This window comes from Hippichthys cyanospilos, chromosome 21, assembly GCF_059441005.1.
Source record: "Hippichthys cyanospilos isolate Australia breed blue-spotted pipefish chromosome 21, RoL_Hcya_1.0, whole genome shotgun sequence".
Classification (NCBI taxonomy): domain Eukaryota; kingdom Metazoa; phylum Chordata; class Actinopteri; order Syngnathiformes; family Syngnathidae; genus Hippichthys; species Hippichthys cyanospilos.
In genome coordinates, this window is record NC_142389.1 from 8,089,827 (window position 1) to 8,104,425 (window position 14,599).

Below are 14,599 nucleotides of genomic sequence, written 5' to 3' on the forward strand. Positions count from 1 at the left end.
CCTCCTTGAATTTGAGAGCATTTGAATTGAAATTCCAAACTTTTGAGCTCTTTTTCTTTTTAATAATGTGCATGACACACGAACTTGAAAGCCAACAAACCCATTTGTGCTCTGCCCTCATTTCGATTCTCGGCCATCCAGTGGCTAATTAGATCCGCAGTTTATTGCAAAAGGTCATTTAGCTTGTTGGCACAAATTATGCACCCAGAAGCTGATTTCCTGCAAACATGAACTTGTTTTCATTTGACTCAAATTGCTCCCTATTAGAGCTACACATCCAATCTTTAACATAGCGGCCCCAAAACAAGCAATTCTTTACACGGACTCAGGTGGACTGCTTGGTAAAATTCCATTTTTGTTCTTCAGCGGCTCAAGATGACTTTTATTGGCAATTTTCTGCAGGTTGGCGCCACACAGAAGCCATCAGGAGGCTCCATCAAATGCCAGAGCAAGCTGAGCGCTGACATTTGCCTGACGTTTCCACCTCACAACAACGTCCACGCTGTGACTTCCCGCGGAACTCCGTTCCCATTCGTCCATCCGTCTCCAGCAAAAACAAAACATGATGACGGGGTACGTGCATGCGATTATGGAGATTTCCTCCTCGTTGTGTCCTGCTTCTAAGCCGTCATGCGCCAAACACTTTGCATACAATTTGAATCAAATATTATTATATAAGATCTGTTCCGAGATTTTTTTTTTGCTATGCCGGAGACAATATTTATCGGAGCAATGAAGATGCATCTCCACAGGCGTCAAACTTCATCATTTTCATCATCATCATCACCTCATCAAGCTCATAGGACCAGTGAATGAATTGAAAGGAGGATGGTTTGTCTTCTTCTTTTGGCGGAGTCATTAGGATGCAGCCGAGCCTGAAATTGCATATTTTACTCCGGCGTCTCTAGCAAGGCAGAAATTATTGGCATAAAAGAAATGAATGTGGCGCCTTGAGTACGATAACAACTGCGACTTGAGGTGTTCGGAAGAACTGGCAGTCAGTTTTCACCTGCCATCATATGCATGCGCCGAAGATATGAAAGGGGCTTTTAGCATCAAAGAATAAATATTGATATATAGCCCAACGGCGCTTTGAGACGCAAGGCACTTGAGTTTTTGCACTTTGGAACAATTCTGTTGAAAGTTTCATGTCAAACAAAACAGGCCTTTAAAAAGTACACATTGTGTATTTCAAAAATCCGCATGAATTTGCGGTAAAGTCTGCTAGCTTAATGCTAATGCATGAGGGCAAATTTTAAAATGGAAATGTTGGACTAATGAACAGATTTTTTTTAAGCTTTAAGGAAGAGAACACAAATGGTGCAGCAACACATGTAAACAGAAAATATAACTATAGGAAATCAGTTAAATATAAGACGGATTGTGAGTCACTTAACAAACTTTTCTTAACACTTTAATCACCACTGAATTCATTTGACTTTGGAATATTTTTAAATTTTAGATTATTGTTTGGAAATGAATTTGAAAAGCAAGCCAGATGCACATTTTTCCAAAACCAGCCCTCACTTAAGCCACTTTTTGGTTTTTCATGGTTTGGATATTTTTTATTTTTTCATAGTGTGATTTATTTTGGGCTACTGACGTATAGTTACAAAAGTTGTTACAAAAATAAAGGGAAGCATTTTTTTAGGTTATTTTGTTAATACATCTTCAAATCTTCTGTATTTTTTCTAATGGATTTTTTTATTCTGTGTTTGGTTCTCCATGTAGAAATTAAGATTTTTTTTCTATAAGAATTTGTGTACATGATTTCATTATACTGCCCCCGGTGGCGAAGTCACAGAACAAGACAATTTTGCAGTTGATTAATCATGATAGACAAGTTAGATTCTTTGCATTGTTTATGAGATATTAAAACATTATGTTGAGCCAAATCCTCATAAGTCACATTTTGACTGAATTCATATTTTAAAAAAAGTATACTAATAGTGAGTCCACATGTAATTTTGCAAATTAGCAACCAATCAAACACGCTGAAAATCGCGTGCTCAATTTGTACAAAATTGCCATATCTGGGGTCTCCAGGATTCTCCAGAACACCAGCAATGTTTTTATTCATTTCAATATTATAGTGAAGTTTGCTATTAAAAAAAAACAAAAAACAACAACATTAATTTGTTTTTATGCAGATTTTTCTCGAAGCCTGGAATGGATCAACGTTATTTCCATTCATTTCAATTGGCAAATCTGATTTGAGATAAAAGTACTTCTTAAACTCTTATCTGAAGGCACCACTGCACTGCATTTGGAAAATATGCCAAATATCTCTTTTAATCATAACTGCTGTAATTTACACTCTTCTTTCACTTCTTTGCGTATGATGAAAGGCAGCATGGGAAAAAAAAAACAGCTAATGTCCCTACAGATGATGGAAAAACTTCAGTCAGTCAAGCTTTTAGAAAATACATTTTTTTTTTTACCAGCACATTTGCAGTCGAAGCCGAGAGAGACGGGAACAAAACGAGCCACGGGGAATCCACCAAACTGGTGTCACAGTGCAGAAATCATAGACGCTATACAAGCGTGGCAACTTCCACATATACACAAAATGTACAGACAAGCTCTCATCTCCAACAAATTCTCATTGAAAATAAATGACAAACATACTAAAATCAATACTTTTGTCAATGTATTGTACTTTATCATCACAGAATGAACGTCATTCGCTAAGATTGATTGTCACTATCTTCTTTCTAACCTGCAACAAAATACATTGTAAAAAAGGGGCTCGCATTTCTGCAATGTGGCGTATGATAAAGCTTTTAAAACGTTTTTTTTTTTTTTTTTAATGTTTGAATCCTCCTTGAACCAAGAGTGGTGTCTCCCTTTTTAAAGGACATTGGTCCTATTTGAGTTTGACAATAAATATGAGACAATGAGCAACAATTCAGCTTTTTAGTTATTTAAATGGAGAGAAGGGGAACAAAATCTAGGTTGTTCATTTTAAAGTATTTTTAAGTATTCACTGCAGATAAAATGCATGTTCTATAGGGTTTAGGTCTATGGATAGACAAATAGTCTAGAACAGGGGTCGGCAACTTGCGGCTCGTTCATCCATGTGTTGCGGCTCTCCGTGGTTTGGGAAAATGAATAATCAACTGCATGGACGGCTTAACAAGTGACGCATTTGAATGATAGTCAATGACGTTTGTGTGATGAGGTGATAGGGCGACATCTATAGGACGCGTTTGGTGCGACGGGACATGAAACGTGATGCGAGAGTTCAGTTTCGAGAAGGTATAAACAGAAAACGGAAACAGAGCACGGCCTTTCAGATTTAAAGCATTAGTTTTCAAAGTAAGATATGACTGAATATCAAAAACAAAAGCATTTGAAGAATTTTTAATGCAGAATGAATGCCCTTACGTGAGAACAAGGATGGACTCAAACTTTAGGTCAGTCTGCTCACCAAGAAGGTAAAAAGCAGTTAACACGAAAGCCACTAAAAGCTGTATGACATAGAACGTAAATGGGAAAATAAGAAAACCACAGATAACTAGAGCGCATGAAGCATTCATAATACAGAATAAATCTCATCTTAATGCCCCTGATTGTAAACACGGATGGATTCAGATGTTGGTTCGGTCTGCTTGCTTCTTTTCAGGAAAATAATGTGGTACAACCTTGGCTGCTGTAAGCAACTCCTCTGGTTGCTAACATCCAACTGATTCCGTCCGATTCCACTCTCCCACTAGCCCCATTATCATAATTATCATAAGAATATATTATTTCCCTCGCTACTTTACGCATCCCCTATAGCGTCCTCAATAAATTGCAGATTTTTTCCTCCTTTAAAAAAAAAAAAAAAGCAATATTGCAAAGAGACGCTTTGAAGGTCACACGGACGAGTTAACTATAAATTCATTTGCCACGGGCACTCCTCGGACGTCAAACGACTGCAGTACACATATTTTACTTAATCTTAAATTATTAAACCTTATACAATAATTGTACTGCTGTCCCTTTTCATTCCCATCCGTTTGGCTGTAGTCTCACAGAGAGCCACGATTATATTAGCGTCGCCCGGAAGTCTAATTAGAGTGAAGCTTGTAGCTGACCAAACATGATAACAATCAAGAGTTTACCCTTGAAATTCCAATTTATTACAAAAGAAAGGTAGGAAACACATTTTCAACGCTTCCTTTCATGTCCGCCGCCGCTGTCTTGCTCTGCTCCTCCTCGCAGCTTGTGATTTCCTTAGGAAACACCGCTCTCGGCCACTCCTACAAGAGGCGTGTCTTGGCTCCCGGTGCGACCATTGGAGTTGGGGCTGTAGTACATTACAACTCCTTTCCTCCTGTCGATGGTCACGCCAGTCATGAGCCAATAATGTGTCTTGTAGGAGTGCCCGAGCAAGGTCAAAATGGCTCTTCTTAATGTAAAAGATTGCTGACCCCTGGCTTAGAAATTTGAGACTTTTTGGGGGGGTTCTTTTCCTTGCTGCACGATCCCCCATAGTTTGATTGCACCTTTCTTCAAATTGGTTGCTAAAACATATTTAAATATTCCTAAATTCATTTTGTAGCTGATATGTTTTTGGTGTCCTGCAATTTCTGCGGCGGATCGCTGTAATTTTGGGGGCAAATTCTGGCCTTTTGATAAACTCTTTAAATCTCAAAGATTACCTGTCTTTACAGAATCGAGACAGTATGTTTTTTTTCAAATATTAGGGTAAAGATGTACCTGAGAATAGCCTGCAATTTCAATCCCAAAGACGTAATTACACGTCTTTACAGTCTGCACATTCAATCACATGTACTTACAGTATTTACAGTACTTACAGTACATGTAAATATCTGGAAATAAAAGCTGAACTGTTGAACTCTTACTTCATATTTATCTTTTGAAGCAAAGCCAAATGTGCCCTCCCTTTCCCCGCCCGGCCTCACCGTTCCTGTTTTTCTGGATGACAGTATATTTCACTATTTTATGTTTTGTATGCCTTTTTTTGCACATTAAGCTCACGCTCGATTCTCAGGCCTGCGATGTTGAGCATCAGCAAAAAAAACAAACAAAAAAAAAAACCAACACAGCAGTGCAATTTGTGCACAGCATCACAGACCAATCATGGAGCACTGCACTCAGAGGAATGCGAAATGGTGATAAAATATTAATAGAAAAACAAAATATTCATTTTTAAAATCAAATTTCTATGTACACAATTCCAGAGTTTCAGACATGTATTTTTTTTCGTGGCATGTGACCAGACTGGTGATGCTGGTTTGTTGTTCCTGTACACAGTGAAGAAAAAGTCTACACACCCCTGTTAAAATCCCAAGAAAAATCATAACAAAACAATTTTTTTTGTTGTTCTTAACCTCTGTACAACGTTTTTTTTTTTTTTAATCATTTGAACGGGTCAACTAAAAATACACAATTAAGATATGGTTGCAAAAGTATGCACACTCCCTTATAACACAGAATGTGGCTGTAAAATTGCAAATCTAATTTAATGAATTACACTCAAACTCAAGTTAAGGCAGAGTTAGTACAGTGGAACCTCTACTTCCGAAATTAATTTGTACCCGGAAGTAATTTCGTACGTGAATGTTTCCTAAGTAGAGCTTCTTTTTAGATGTAAATAGCCTAATCCGTTCCAAGCCCCATATAATGCTCCTAGATTCTCTAAATAATACAAAGAAATTGTAAACATATATAAAAAATTGTAACAAATACATATTAAAACTACATTAATGCTTAATAATCAAAATATATAATGTAAAAAATAATAAAAAAAAATTCTCCTGAACCCTTTAAATTAATCATATTAATTGTAGCAATTGACAATATAGATGCAGTTCACTTGTTTGCCTTGAGATGGTGCTGTTGTGCTGGTGAAGAAAGAGACCTTTTTAGGTTGTTTTTATTTTTACGTTGTTATTTTACATTTCCAGTGATCTCAGCATCATTTACAAATCCACGGGAGCAATGAAATTTGTCTTTGGATCATTTTGAGCATGTAAGTTTAGTTTGTGGTCATGCGACGTGCTTCCTGTGTGACATCATTCAGCACATTAGCTAAAGTACTAACGATGTGCTAACGATGCTAACGTCAGACGCGACAGCCCAAAGCGGTATGTTACGTATGTGTTTTTATGTGAATATGTACAATGTTAGCTGTAGCTAATGTTTTATTTTATGTTTGTTAGTTCTACAATATGAACAGTTGGATGAAACGTATAAAGATGAAAAGTACAAGCCAGTTGACTAAACTTGTGTTTCGTTAGTGGACAAGCTCAGCTGGCATATTAATACATTGTAAAAATGCATCAAAAACTGTAAGAAATAGACATCGCGAGGTGTGTTTACAGTCTTGTTCGAGCAAGCGTTGGTGTCTCGTCTCAATTTTACACGCCAACAATGTCGCCTTTCGTATCCTGAATTTTCTTTCGCAACTAGAGACAATGTTTTTCCTGCAGATGATTTTTTGTAACAAGAAGCGCTCATAAGTAGAGATATCACTGTAGATACCTATTAAATATCCGACTAAAACATTGAAATTTGGCGTATTAAATGGTGAAAAGTGTGCACTAGCTTCCATTTAACATGGTAGAATGTGATAGGCTAATTCTGAGCACAGCGCAGTAGAGGGTGTGTACACTTATGCAACCGCATGATCTCATTGGTTCAATTTTAGTCCTCTCAAAACATAAGAGAAATATCACTCATATTATCGGTCAGGACGGTTGAAAAAGTTGCGATTGGATGAATCTGGCATTTCAACAGGGGACGGTGGACTTTTTCCATCCTCTGTTTGTGTTTGCGAGTTAGGGTACCACATCTGTGCTCATTTGGACACAGCGCGCCCCCATCTAGTCTTTGACTAGCATCCTGTAACCTTTGGTGAGATTGAAAATGTTTGCGTCGCTCACTAGTCACAATCCCCTTAATATTATAGTCACATCCTTTCCAACGGATTACATTGTCATCACAGTTTTTTCCGTCTCTTCGTCTCCACACGTCAAAAGTCTCGGCATTGTCACAAAGCAGCTGCAATAAAGTGATAGAAGTGACACCCCCCCACCTTTCCGTTTGCCCTTTGAGCCCCCCTCGTCGGCATTACGGCCGGAGGGTTAAACCAGCTAGTCTCTGAGATTCAGTACCTATCGTGTGGCATTCAGGGGATCTCTCCCAATTTCAGCGCCACCAGTTCCGATTCGTGGCGGCCATTAAAGTGTTCGCTGTTGCCGTCTTGGTGGTACATAAAGGGAGGGACCTCTGTAATGGAGGTGGCCGTGTATGACGTGGAGCGCATTGAACAGTGGTCCTTTCGTCTTTGGCCCCACTCCGTCTTATATTGCATCCACTGTCTCTTAAGAGTGGCCTGCACCTGCACAAACATAAACTTGAGGTCAACGTGTTCTCTCTATAATAACCATCGACCAAAGTCATTTCAGAATCCAAACAAAACCAGACTCAACAAAATACGTATCAAAAGGCCGCAAATGAGAAATTTGATTTATATAAATTATATAAATGGGAGCTAATGGGAGATAATTGATAGATTTTGTGTGTGTATATATATATATATATATATATATATATATATATATATATATATATATATATATATATATATATATATATAATCTCTATATATATATATATATATATATATATATATATATATTATATATTAATTAAAAAAATATATACATATAAATTATTAATTAAAAAAAATATATACATTGATTAATATAAATTAAAAGCAAAATGAATATAAATTTAATTTAAGATGAAAGAAATCACCAACCCCCAGTACTGTCATTTCTGCAAAAAAGAAATATTCAAATGATAAAAATGACTAATTGTTTTAGTGAGCCTTCACATCGAGCTTTGCGCTTGGCATCACAAAAACAGCCTGAATGCTGTTGCTCTCCCTGACCTCGCACTACAAAGGCGCCATTGTGGACATAATGCTGGTTGTGCGGTTTGGCCTTGAAATAAAAAATAAATAAATAAATAAAAAGGGGGGAATGGAACACAGCCCCAGAAGCCCATGTCCTGATTAAGGGACCACAATTGGTCAGTTAAAGCAAACAAACACTTTGATCCCACGGTGACTGTTAGTGTGTTGGATTAGCCTCGACCTTGTCGAGACGGATCTCTTGCGAGCTATACGAGAAGTTGCTTTTGTAACGCCTGTTGACGAGAAGCTGACCTCATTACAGACAAGTGCGCAACTCTGTTTAATTGCATATGCTGAGCATATCAAATCTGCACCGCATTCTGGCATAATTCTCATGTGACATTTAAAAAAAATTCAATCCAATCCCATTCAATCCCAAAGACGTAATTTTATGTCTTTACAGAGCTAAAACATTCAATCCCATGGACCCTTTTATTGTCTATGATTGTTCATAAATTCACACGTTGAATCCCAATGACATCATTATTTGTCTTTACAGATCCTAATCCCATGAATTACTAAGAGTATTTTTCCCAAATATTAGGATAAGGAGGTGTCTGAAAATCGCTGGCACAGATTAAGAAGTTTGAAATGCCATTACCAACTTGAAGCTCAGGTCTAGCATTTTTATTTGAACTTGTGAACAAAATTATGACCTCTCACAATCAGATTGCATGGCTACAAAAATTAATTTGGGATAGTCCTCATTTGTCAACATTTTTGCATGATAGCAAAGACTCAAGCAGAATATTCAGAGGCAATGTGGAATTAGCTACTTTTTTCCCCTTAGCATTTGTGTATAGCACCTTCTTTTTTTTTATTTTGAATGTATTGCACCTGCCCTAAAGAACGTTCAAACTAATAACATTCCTTGTTATCACAACTAACCATTATGAATAAGACAAATATGCAATCGTGGCTAAATACTTGTTTAAAATGCTAATTTTAGCTAAGCATTGCTAGCTTTGCTATTTGGTGCTTTCCATGTGAGTAATAACAAGGCTAATTGTAAGTCGCGAATTTAGGCAACATTTTCTAGCAATTTTAAAACTCCAAACTTCCCCTTGAAATTGGTTAACCTAATATAAGATTAATTAGTATCACTGTAATTTTTACTATTGCTTCAAATATGCTTGAACAGCAGTAGATGATATCTAAGATGCTTTCGATCAATAGTTACCGGTAAAGCACATAAAAAGATTTGAACTCCCTAAAAGTGTCAAGCAAGCACCCACACACTTTCCGACTGAGAGTTTGTGGCTTGAGTGAGCTAGTTTATGGCCGCGCTTGTGGTTAGGTTCGATGTGTTTGAGATAACTGGAATTTTCCCACACTTTGTAGCGACGTGGTCAAGCTAAAAAAAGACGGAGGGTGGGACTCCCACTGAATAATCTTGGCTGATCTCCGTTTAACTGCTTGTATAAAATTGAACATATATATATATATATATATATATATATATATATATATATATATATATATATCATTAATTTAAAGGAATTTTCTATGAAAGACAAATATCACTCACCTCTCCATTGAAGAAGCAGAATATGGTTGCCACCAGTAAACCCTACAAAAAATAAAAATAAAAAGCATCGTCACAATATATTGCCGGATTTATCTAATTAAATTTGCGTCTCAACAATTTCAAATTCAATTAAACTTTTCTCCAGCACCTTATAACCGTGGTAAATTGCATTAAGTTAATTTCTAGATTGACTCATTCAATCCTAAATATTATATGTACTGTATATTTTTTATGTCCTTTAAATGTCAGACATTTAATCCCAGATACTTATTTTTATTTTAGAATATTTATTACAAGAGTTTGGATAAACGAAGGTCTAAAAATAGCTGGTAGTAAATGAAATAAGGTCTAAATCAATTGCTTAAATTGCTTGAATACTTAAGTACCTAAAGTAATTTACTACATTAGTTTTTAATTGCCTAATCCATCACTTTATGTACTTAAGTGCTCATCAATGAGTACTCATCAATGAGTACATTTGTAACAAAATTAATGGATTATTTTTAATCCCTAGACCTATCAAAAGTAAATTGAAATTCTAGAGTAATTGATTACTTTTGTACCTTATGCAATCAAGGGTTAAAATACTAACTTAAATTATTAAAGTAGTGCTAAAGTACCTAACTATAGTACCTCAAGTAATCATTTACTTTACAAATAGATTAGAATACTTTAGGTACTAAAGTTAGCAGTTACTTTAGAAATTAATTTGCCAAAGTAATTAATGACTTTTCAAGTTAGATTACTTGTTACAAAAACACCAAATCTATCAATTATTTTCCCACTTAACTACAAAAGTAATCAAGTACTTTGTTACTTATTACCTAATGTAAATGATTACTTTAGTAATTCACTACCTAACGTAAACAATTAACCGTTTACTTGTCACTGTCTATTTTTTTATTGTTTAACTCATATAGTACCATCCATTTTTTTTCCTTCAGCAAAACACTTAATATTGTAATTGAAACATTGAAAAAAAAATTATATATATATATACAGTGGTACCTCGGTCTTTGAACGCCTCTTTACTCGACCAAATCGGTGCTCGACCAAAAAAATCAAGTAGGTAATGCATCGGACGTCGATCAGATTTTCGGTGCTCGACTAGCCGAGCCTAGCCGAGCCTAGCCTAGCCGAGCCGAGCCGAGCCGAGCCGAGCCGAACGCGCTCCTCGGCTCTTTTCGGCCGACCCGAACGCGCTCCTCGGCTCTTTTCGGCCAGTTCAAGCGCCAGTTCAACTCAGACCGCCAACGGAGTAAGGCTTACGCAGTTTGTTTGAGTACGTATTTCTTCCCAATTTTCAACTTTTTTCTGTTGCGCTAGCCCTTAGTGATGGGTCCTAAGAGAGATAGTGATAAGGGGAAGGCAAAGAGAAAAACAGTGAGGACCACTATCGAACGGAAGAAAGAAATAATAGCAGAATATGAAAGTGGTCTACGGGTGTCCGACCTCGCATCGAAGTACGAAATGGCAAAGTCAACCATTTCCACTATCTTGAAGCATAAGGAAGTGTTAAAGAAAGCTGATGTTGCAATGGGAGTGACAGCAATTAGTAAGCAAAGGCAATGAAAGGGGATTCCCCTTCCAAGGATTAACCCTCCCTCCCGTCCTCGCCGCATCCATTCCCGTATGCCATCAGCCACTCTCCAAAACGTAAGTAAATTATACAAAATGCTTAATAATGCTTTATATATCTTTATCATGTACCGCTTGTGCACATTTACGTCCTCATTGTTGTTTAGATACATGTTCTTATAATATTTTAGGTATTTTTCTTAATGGTAAAAACGGATTAAAATAGTTTCCATTATTTCTTATGGGAAAAATTGTTTCGGTGTTCGAACAAATCGGTGCTCAACCACCACCTCGGAACGGATTATGGTCGAGTACCGAGGTACCACTGTATATATATATATATATATATATATATATATATATATATGCACACATTAGGAAACACCTGTCTGAAGTACTCCTACAAGACACGTGATTATCTCCTGACATGACCACTGATATAATATATAATATAATAATATAATATATCAATAAGTATGTGAGATTGAATGCCTGGACTTAAATGTAAACGTACGTCTTTGGAATTGAATGAGTTTTGTGCTTTTTTTCCGCCGAATGTCTATTAATGCTAAACACATTCAAATTAAAACGTCAAGCACCCCGAAAAGACTTATTCAGCAATTTCCAAAATTAACACAGTAAGCAAAATCTATCTACCCTGTTAAAGCGAACGTAAAGTGCGTGACGACTTAAATGACTTTCTCCCTATTTGCTCCATGACATTGAGTTTGTAGCCGCTTACTGAACTCAGCCAACTTAGCGACCCGTTTTACCAATTAATCATCATTTCGAGGCGGCAACTTCACGGGGGCGCGGCCTGGGCGCGGCGTGAGGTCTCCGCACCTGATAGTGCATGAGTATGTGCATGATGCACTCGTAGACCTCCCCCGCCAGCTTGTTCTCCGGCCTCCAGGGAAAAATGACAAATTGTATTCCCAGAAGGGGCACCAGGATCAGCGTGGCTCTCACGGCCTTCATGTACATGTTGGACTCGGCGCGATGCGTGTCCCTCAGCTTGGTGACCAGCACCCTGATGATGTTGAGCAAGAAGAAGAGATTCACCTGCGGAAAAGAAAGGATCGTTCGCAGAGGATTTACGGAGTCTCGGAAAATGCAAATGAGCGTCGCCATAAGCCGGCGTGCGTTTCTTTGACAATCTACTGCGACGCCGGGCTATAAATAGAACAGACTTACAAGGAGAGCCGCCACTATAGGACCGTGGACTGCATAAAGCAGATGTGTTTCCACACTCATCCAGCAGCTTCCAAAAGAGTTGAAAAACACACAAGTCCAAAGCGTACATGAATACACACTCAAAAATAAAAAAAAATAAAAACATGTATCTCATATGCTGGCAGGTTTGGCATCGTACTGACTTGTCATCAAAATATGTTGTTCTTGCTACAGCATGGATGGATGCAGGCACCAGTGGAAAACCTTGAAGAATGAAAAGATGCCAGGCGCATTAGGGCTCAAGGGAATCGCTTCCATTTATCATCAAGGCAACAGTGAGCAGTAAGTACTTTTCACACATCCATTCTACGGTGCTGAGGAATTCTGTGTTTATGTATTCTCTTTAATTAAAAAAACTAACTGCTCCCAAATGATTCCACACTGTCCTTCGCCGCCACAAAATGCACTATCAACAGCGGCCAGAGGCGGCGCCAAAAAGCAAAGACTAAGCCAAACAAGGCACAAATCTGTAACTGTTAAAAGATGAACTCAATCTGTTCCAAAACACCTAAATTTTTTCATGGACGCCTGCAGCCAGGTCCACGAAGACCATTTTAAGAACCATTGAAACCACAAAACACTCCTATATTAGATCAGTCAAAAATTAGATCATTAGTCAAAAATAACCGAGGGACCAAATGCTACTTGAGTCAATTTGACACGCTTTAATACATTTTAAAAGGGATTAACTGCTCATACCCCATTGTAAAAATTTCACAAATATGATTACTTTTGAACATTCACTCTAAAAACTGAAAAAAGTTGAGATATTGATCCAAATATCAATTGGTCCCCCTTTGACTCATTATTGTTTTAAAACTGACCCAAACGTCAGTCGCGTTTTTATTCTAACCCAAATGTTTAGTGTATACATTTTTGGTATATTTTCACCATTAAAAAAAATATAAAAGCTGTACAAAAAGATACATTCCAAATTTACATTTTCATTTATGACCTAAAGAGCCAAAAATTCAAGTTCACTGTCAAGACAGTTTTTGGACTGCTGTCAAAAAAACAACCCAATTTCTGCCTTCATTATTTGAACCAAAACGTTGGCTACACGCACAAATAAATCACCCCCCCCCCCCCCCAAATTAGGTTGTTTTGTTGAAAACAATCCCAAAATGGCTTGTTTAATGATCATTGGTTTAATCCAACTATGGGTGTAAAAAATACTCCCAAAAGATGGGTTGGTCCCTTTTTCGACCCATGTTGGGTTATTTTGACCCAGGTTTTATAGAGGTTCCACTTACCACCATATTGTTTGCACAGACAGCATTTGAAAAAAGAAAAGGTCGCCTCGAAAGGCAGGGAGGGGGACTCACCCCAGCCGAGGAGGTAGTACCAGTGCAAATGCTGCTCCTCTGCAAAAACAGCCACCACGATGAGCGTGTGCAGATAGATTCCTTCGCAGAGCATCCAGAAATAGTTGCACCCCAGCATGTACATGTGCAAGAAGTGCAACACCTTGCAGCCTACCTGGAAAAAAAAAAAAACATAACCATTGGTAAATTTTGGCATGGAATTTTTTTCTTTTTTTTTCCAAAACAATGCTAAACATGCAATATCCAGAAAATGGAAGAGAACTAACCCCTTTTAAAAAGAAAGTTCGTAATTATGTGGCATGATGCAAATCCAATCAACGACGTCATTGATCAATCCGTGAATTTTGACATTTCAGCCAGTCAATCGCCGATTTTTTTTCCTGTTGTTTTCTTTCATAAACAATGATAAGAATTCAATACACAGAATCCTCAAAAAAGTCAAACATTTTGGCATAAAGATATGATGTGAAACCTATTGACAATGTCACTGATTGATCTTTAAAATTTGACTTTACAACCGATCACTGATTTATTTGTGTATTTTACCCCAGAAACAACAACAATAACGAAGAACATTAAACATGCAGAAAGTGGGCGTTAACCATTCAAAGTAAAAAAAATGAATAAAATGTCTGCTGATTGGATCTAGCCAATCTGATTGTAGTCTATTTAGAGACAAAAAAAAACATTTTTCTTTCTTTTTTTTTTTTTAGCTGGGTTGCTCATGTTACAGGTGACAAAAGTAGGTAAAAAAAAAATGGTCTAATGGTTTTGCATGACAATTTGAAGCTGGGTGTGTAGACTTTTCCTATCCACTGCATTTCAAGTGGATGACTTTATTAGCATTATAATTCACATTGCGATCGAGCGGCATATTATCTCGTCAGCCTTATCTGCTTGTGCTCTGCCGATGCTCTAATTACACTCGGCTTATTCCTGTGAATTCGTCCAATTTATACTTTGATCCTATCGATTGAATTGAAATCTGTCACAAAGCTCTTACAT

General features: G+C 37.3%; 1 protein-coding gene and 1 long non-coding RNA gene across 2 annotated transcripts in view; one reads left to right on the top strand and one right to left on the bottom strand.

The window, feature by feature from the left end:
• The first annotated feature begins 430 nt into the window (after positions 1–430).
• The window catches only part of LOC148406457 (uncharacterized), a 43,138-nt gene continuing 28,969 nt past the window's right edge, over positions 431–14,599 (top strand). The window contains exons 1-2 of the long non-coding RNA XR_015863967.1: positions 431–573; positions 12,444–12,551. This is a non-coding gene — a long non-coding RNA (uncharacterized LOC148406457). The remainder of the gene's footprint in view (positions 574–12,443; positions 12,552–14,599) is intronic.
• calcr (calcitonin receptor) overlaps positions 3,349–14,599 on the bottom strand; it is a 50,946-nt gene continuing 39,695 nt past the window's right edge. Inside the window, exons 17-22 of the mRNA XM_088404728.1 lie at positions 13,595–13,748; positions 12,413–12,473; positions 12,231–12,297; positions 11,880–12,098; positions 9,459–9,500; positions 3,349–7,351 (exon numbers count right to left, since the gene is read on the bottom strand). Of these exons, the coding sequence (XP_088260854.1) occupies positions 7,139–7,351; positions 9,459–9,500; positions 11,880–12,098; positions 12,231–12,297; positions 12,413–12,473; positions 13,595–13,748 (756 nt within the window). The 3' untranslated portion in view covers positions 3,349–7,138. The remainder of the gene's footprint in view (positions 7,352–9,458; positions 9,501–11,879; positions 12,099–12,230; positions 12,298–12,412; positions 12,474–13,594; positions 13,749–14,599) is intronic.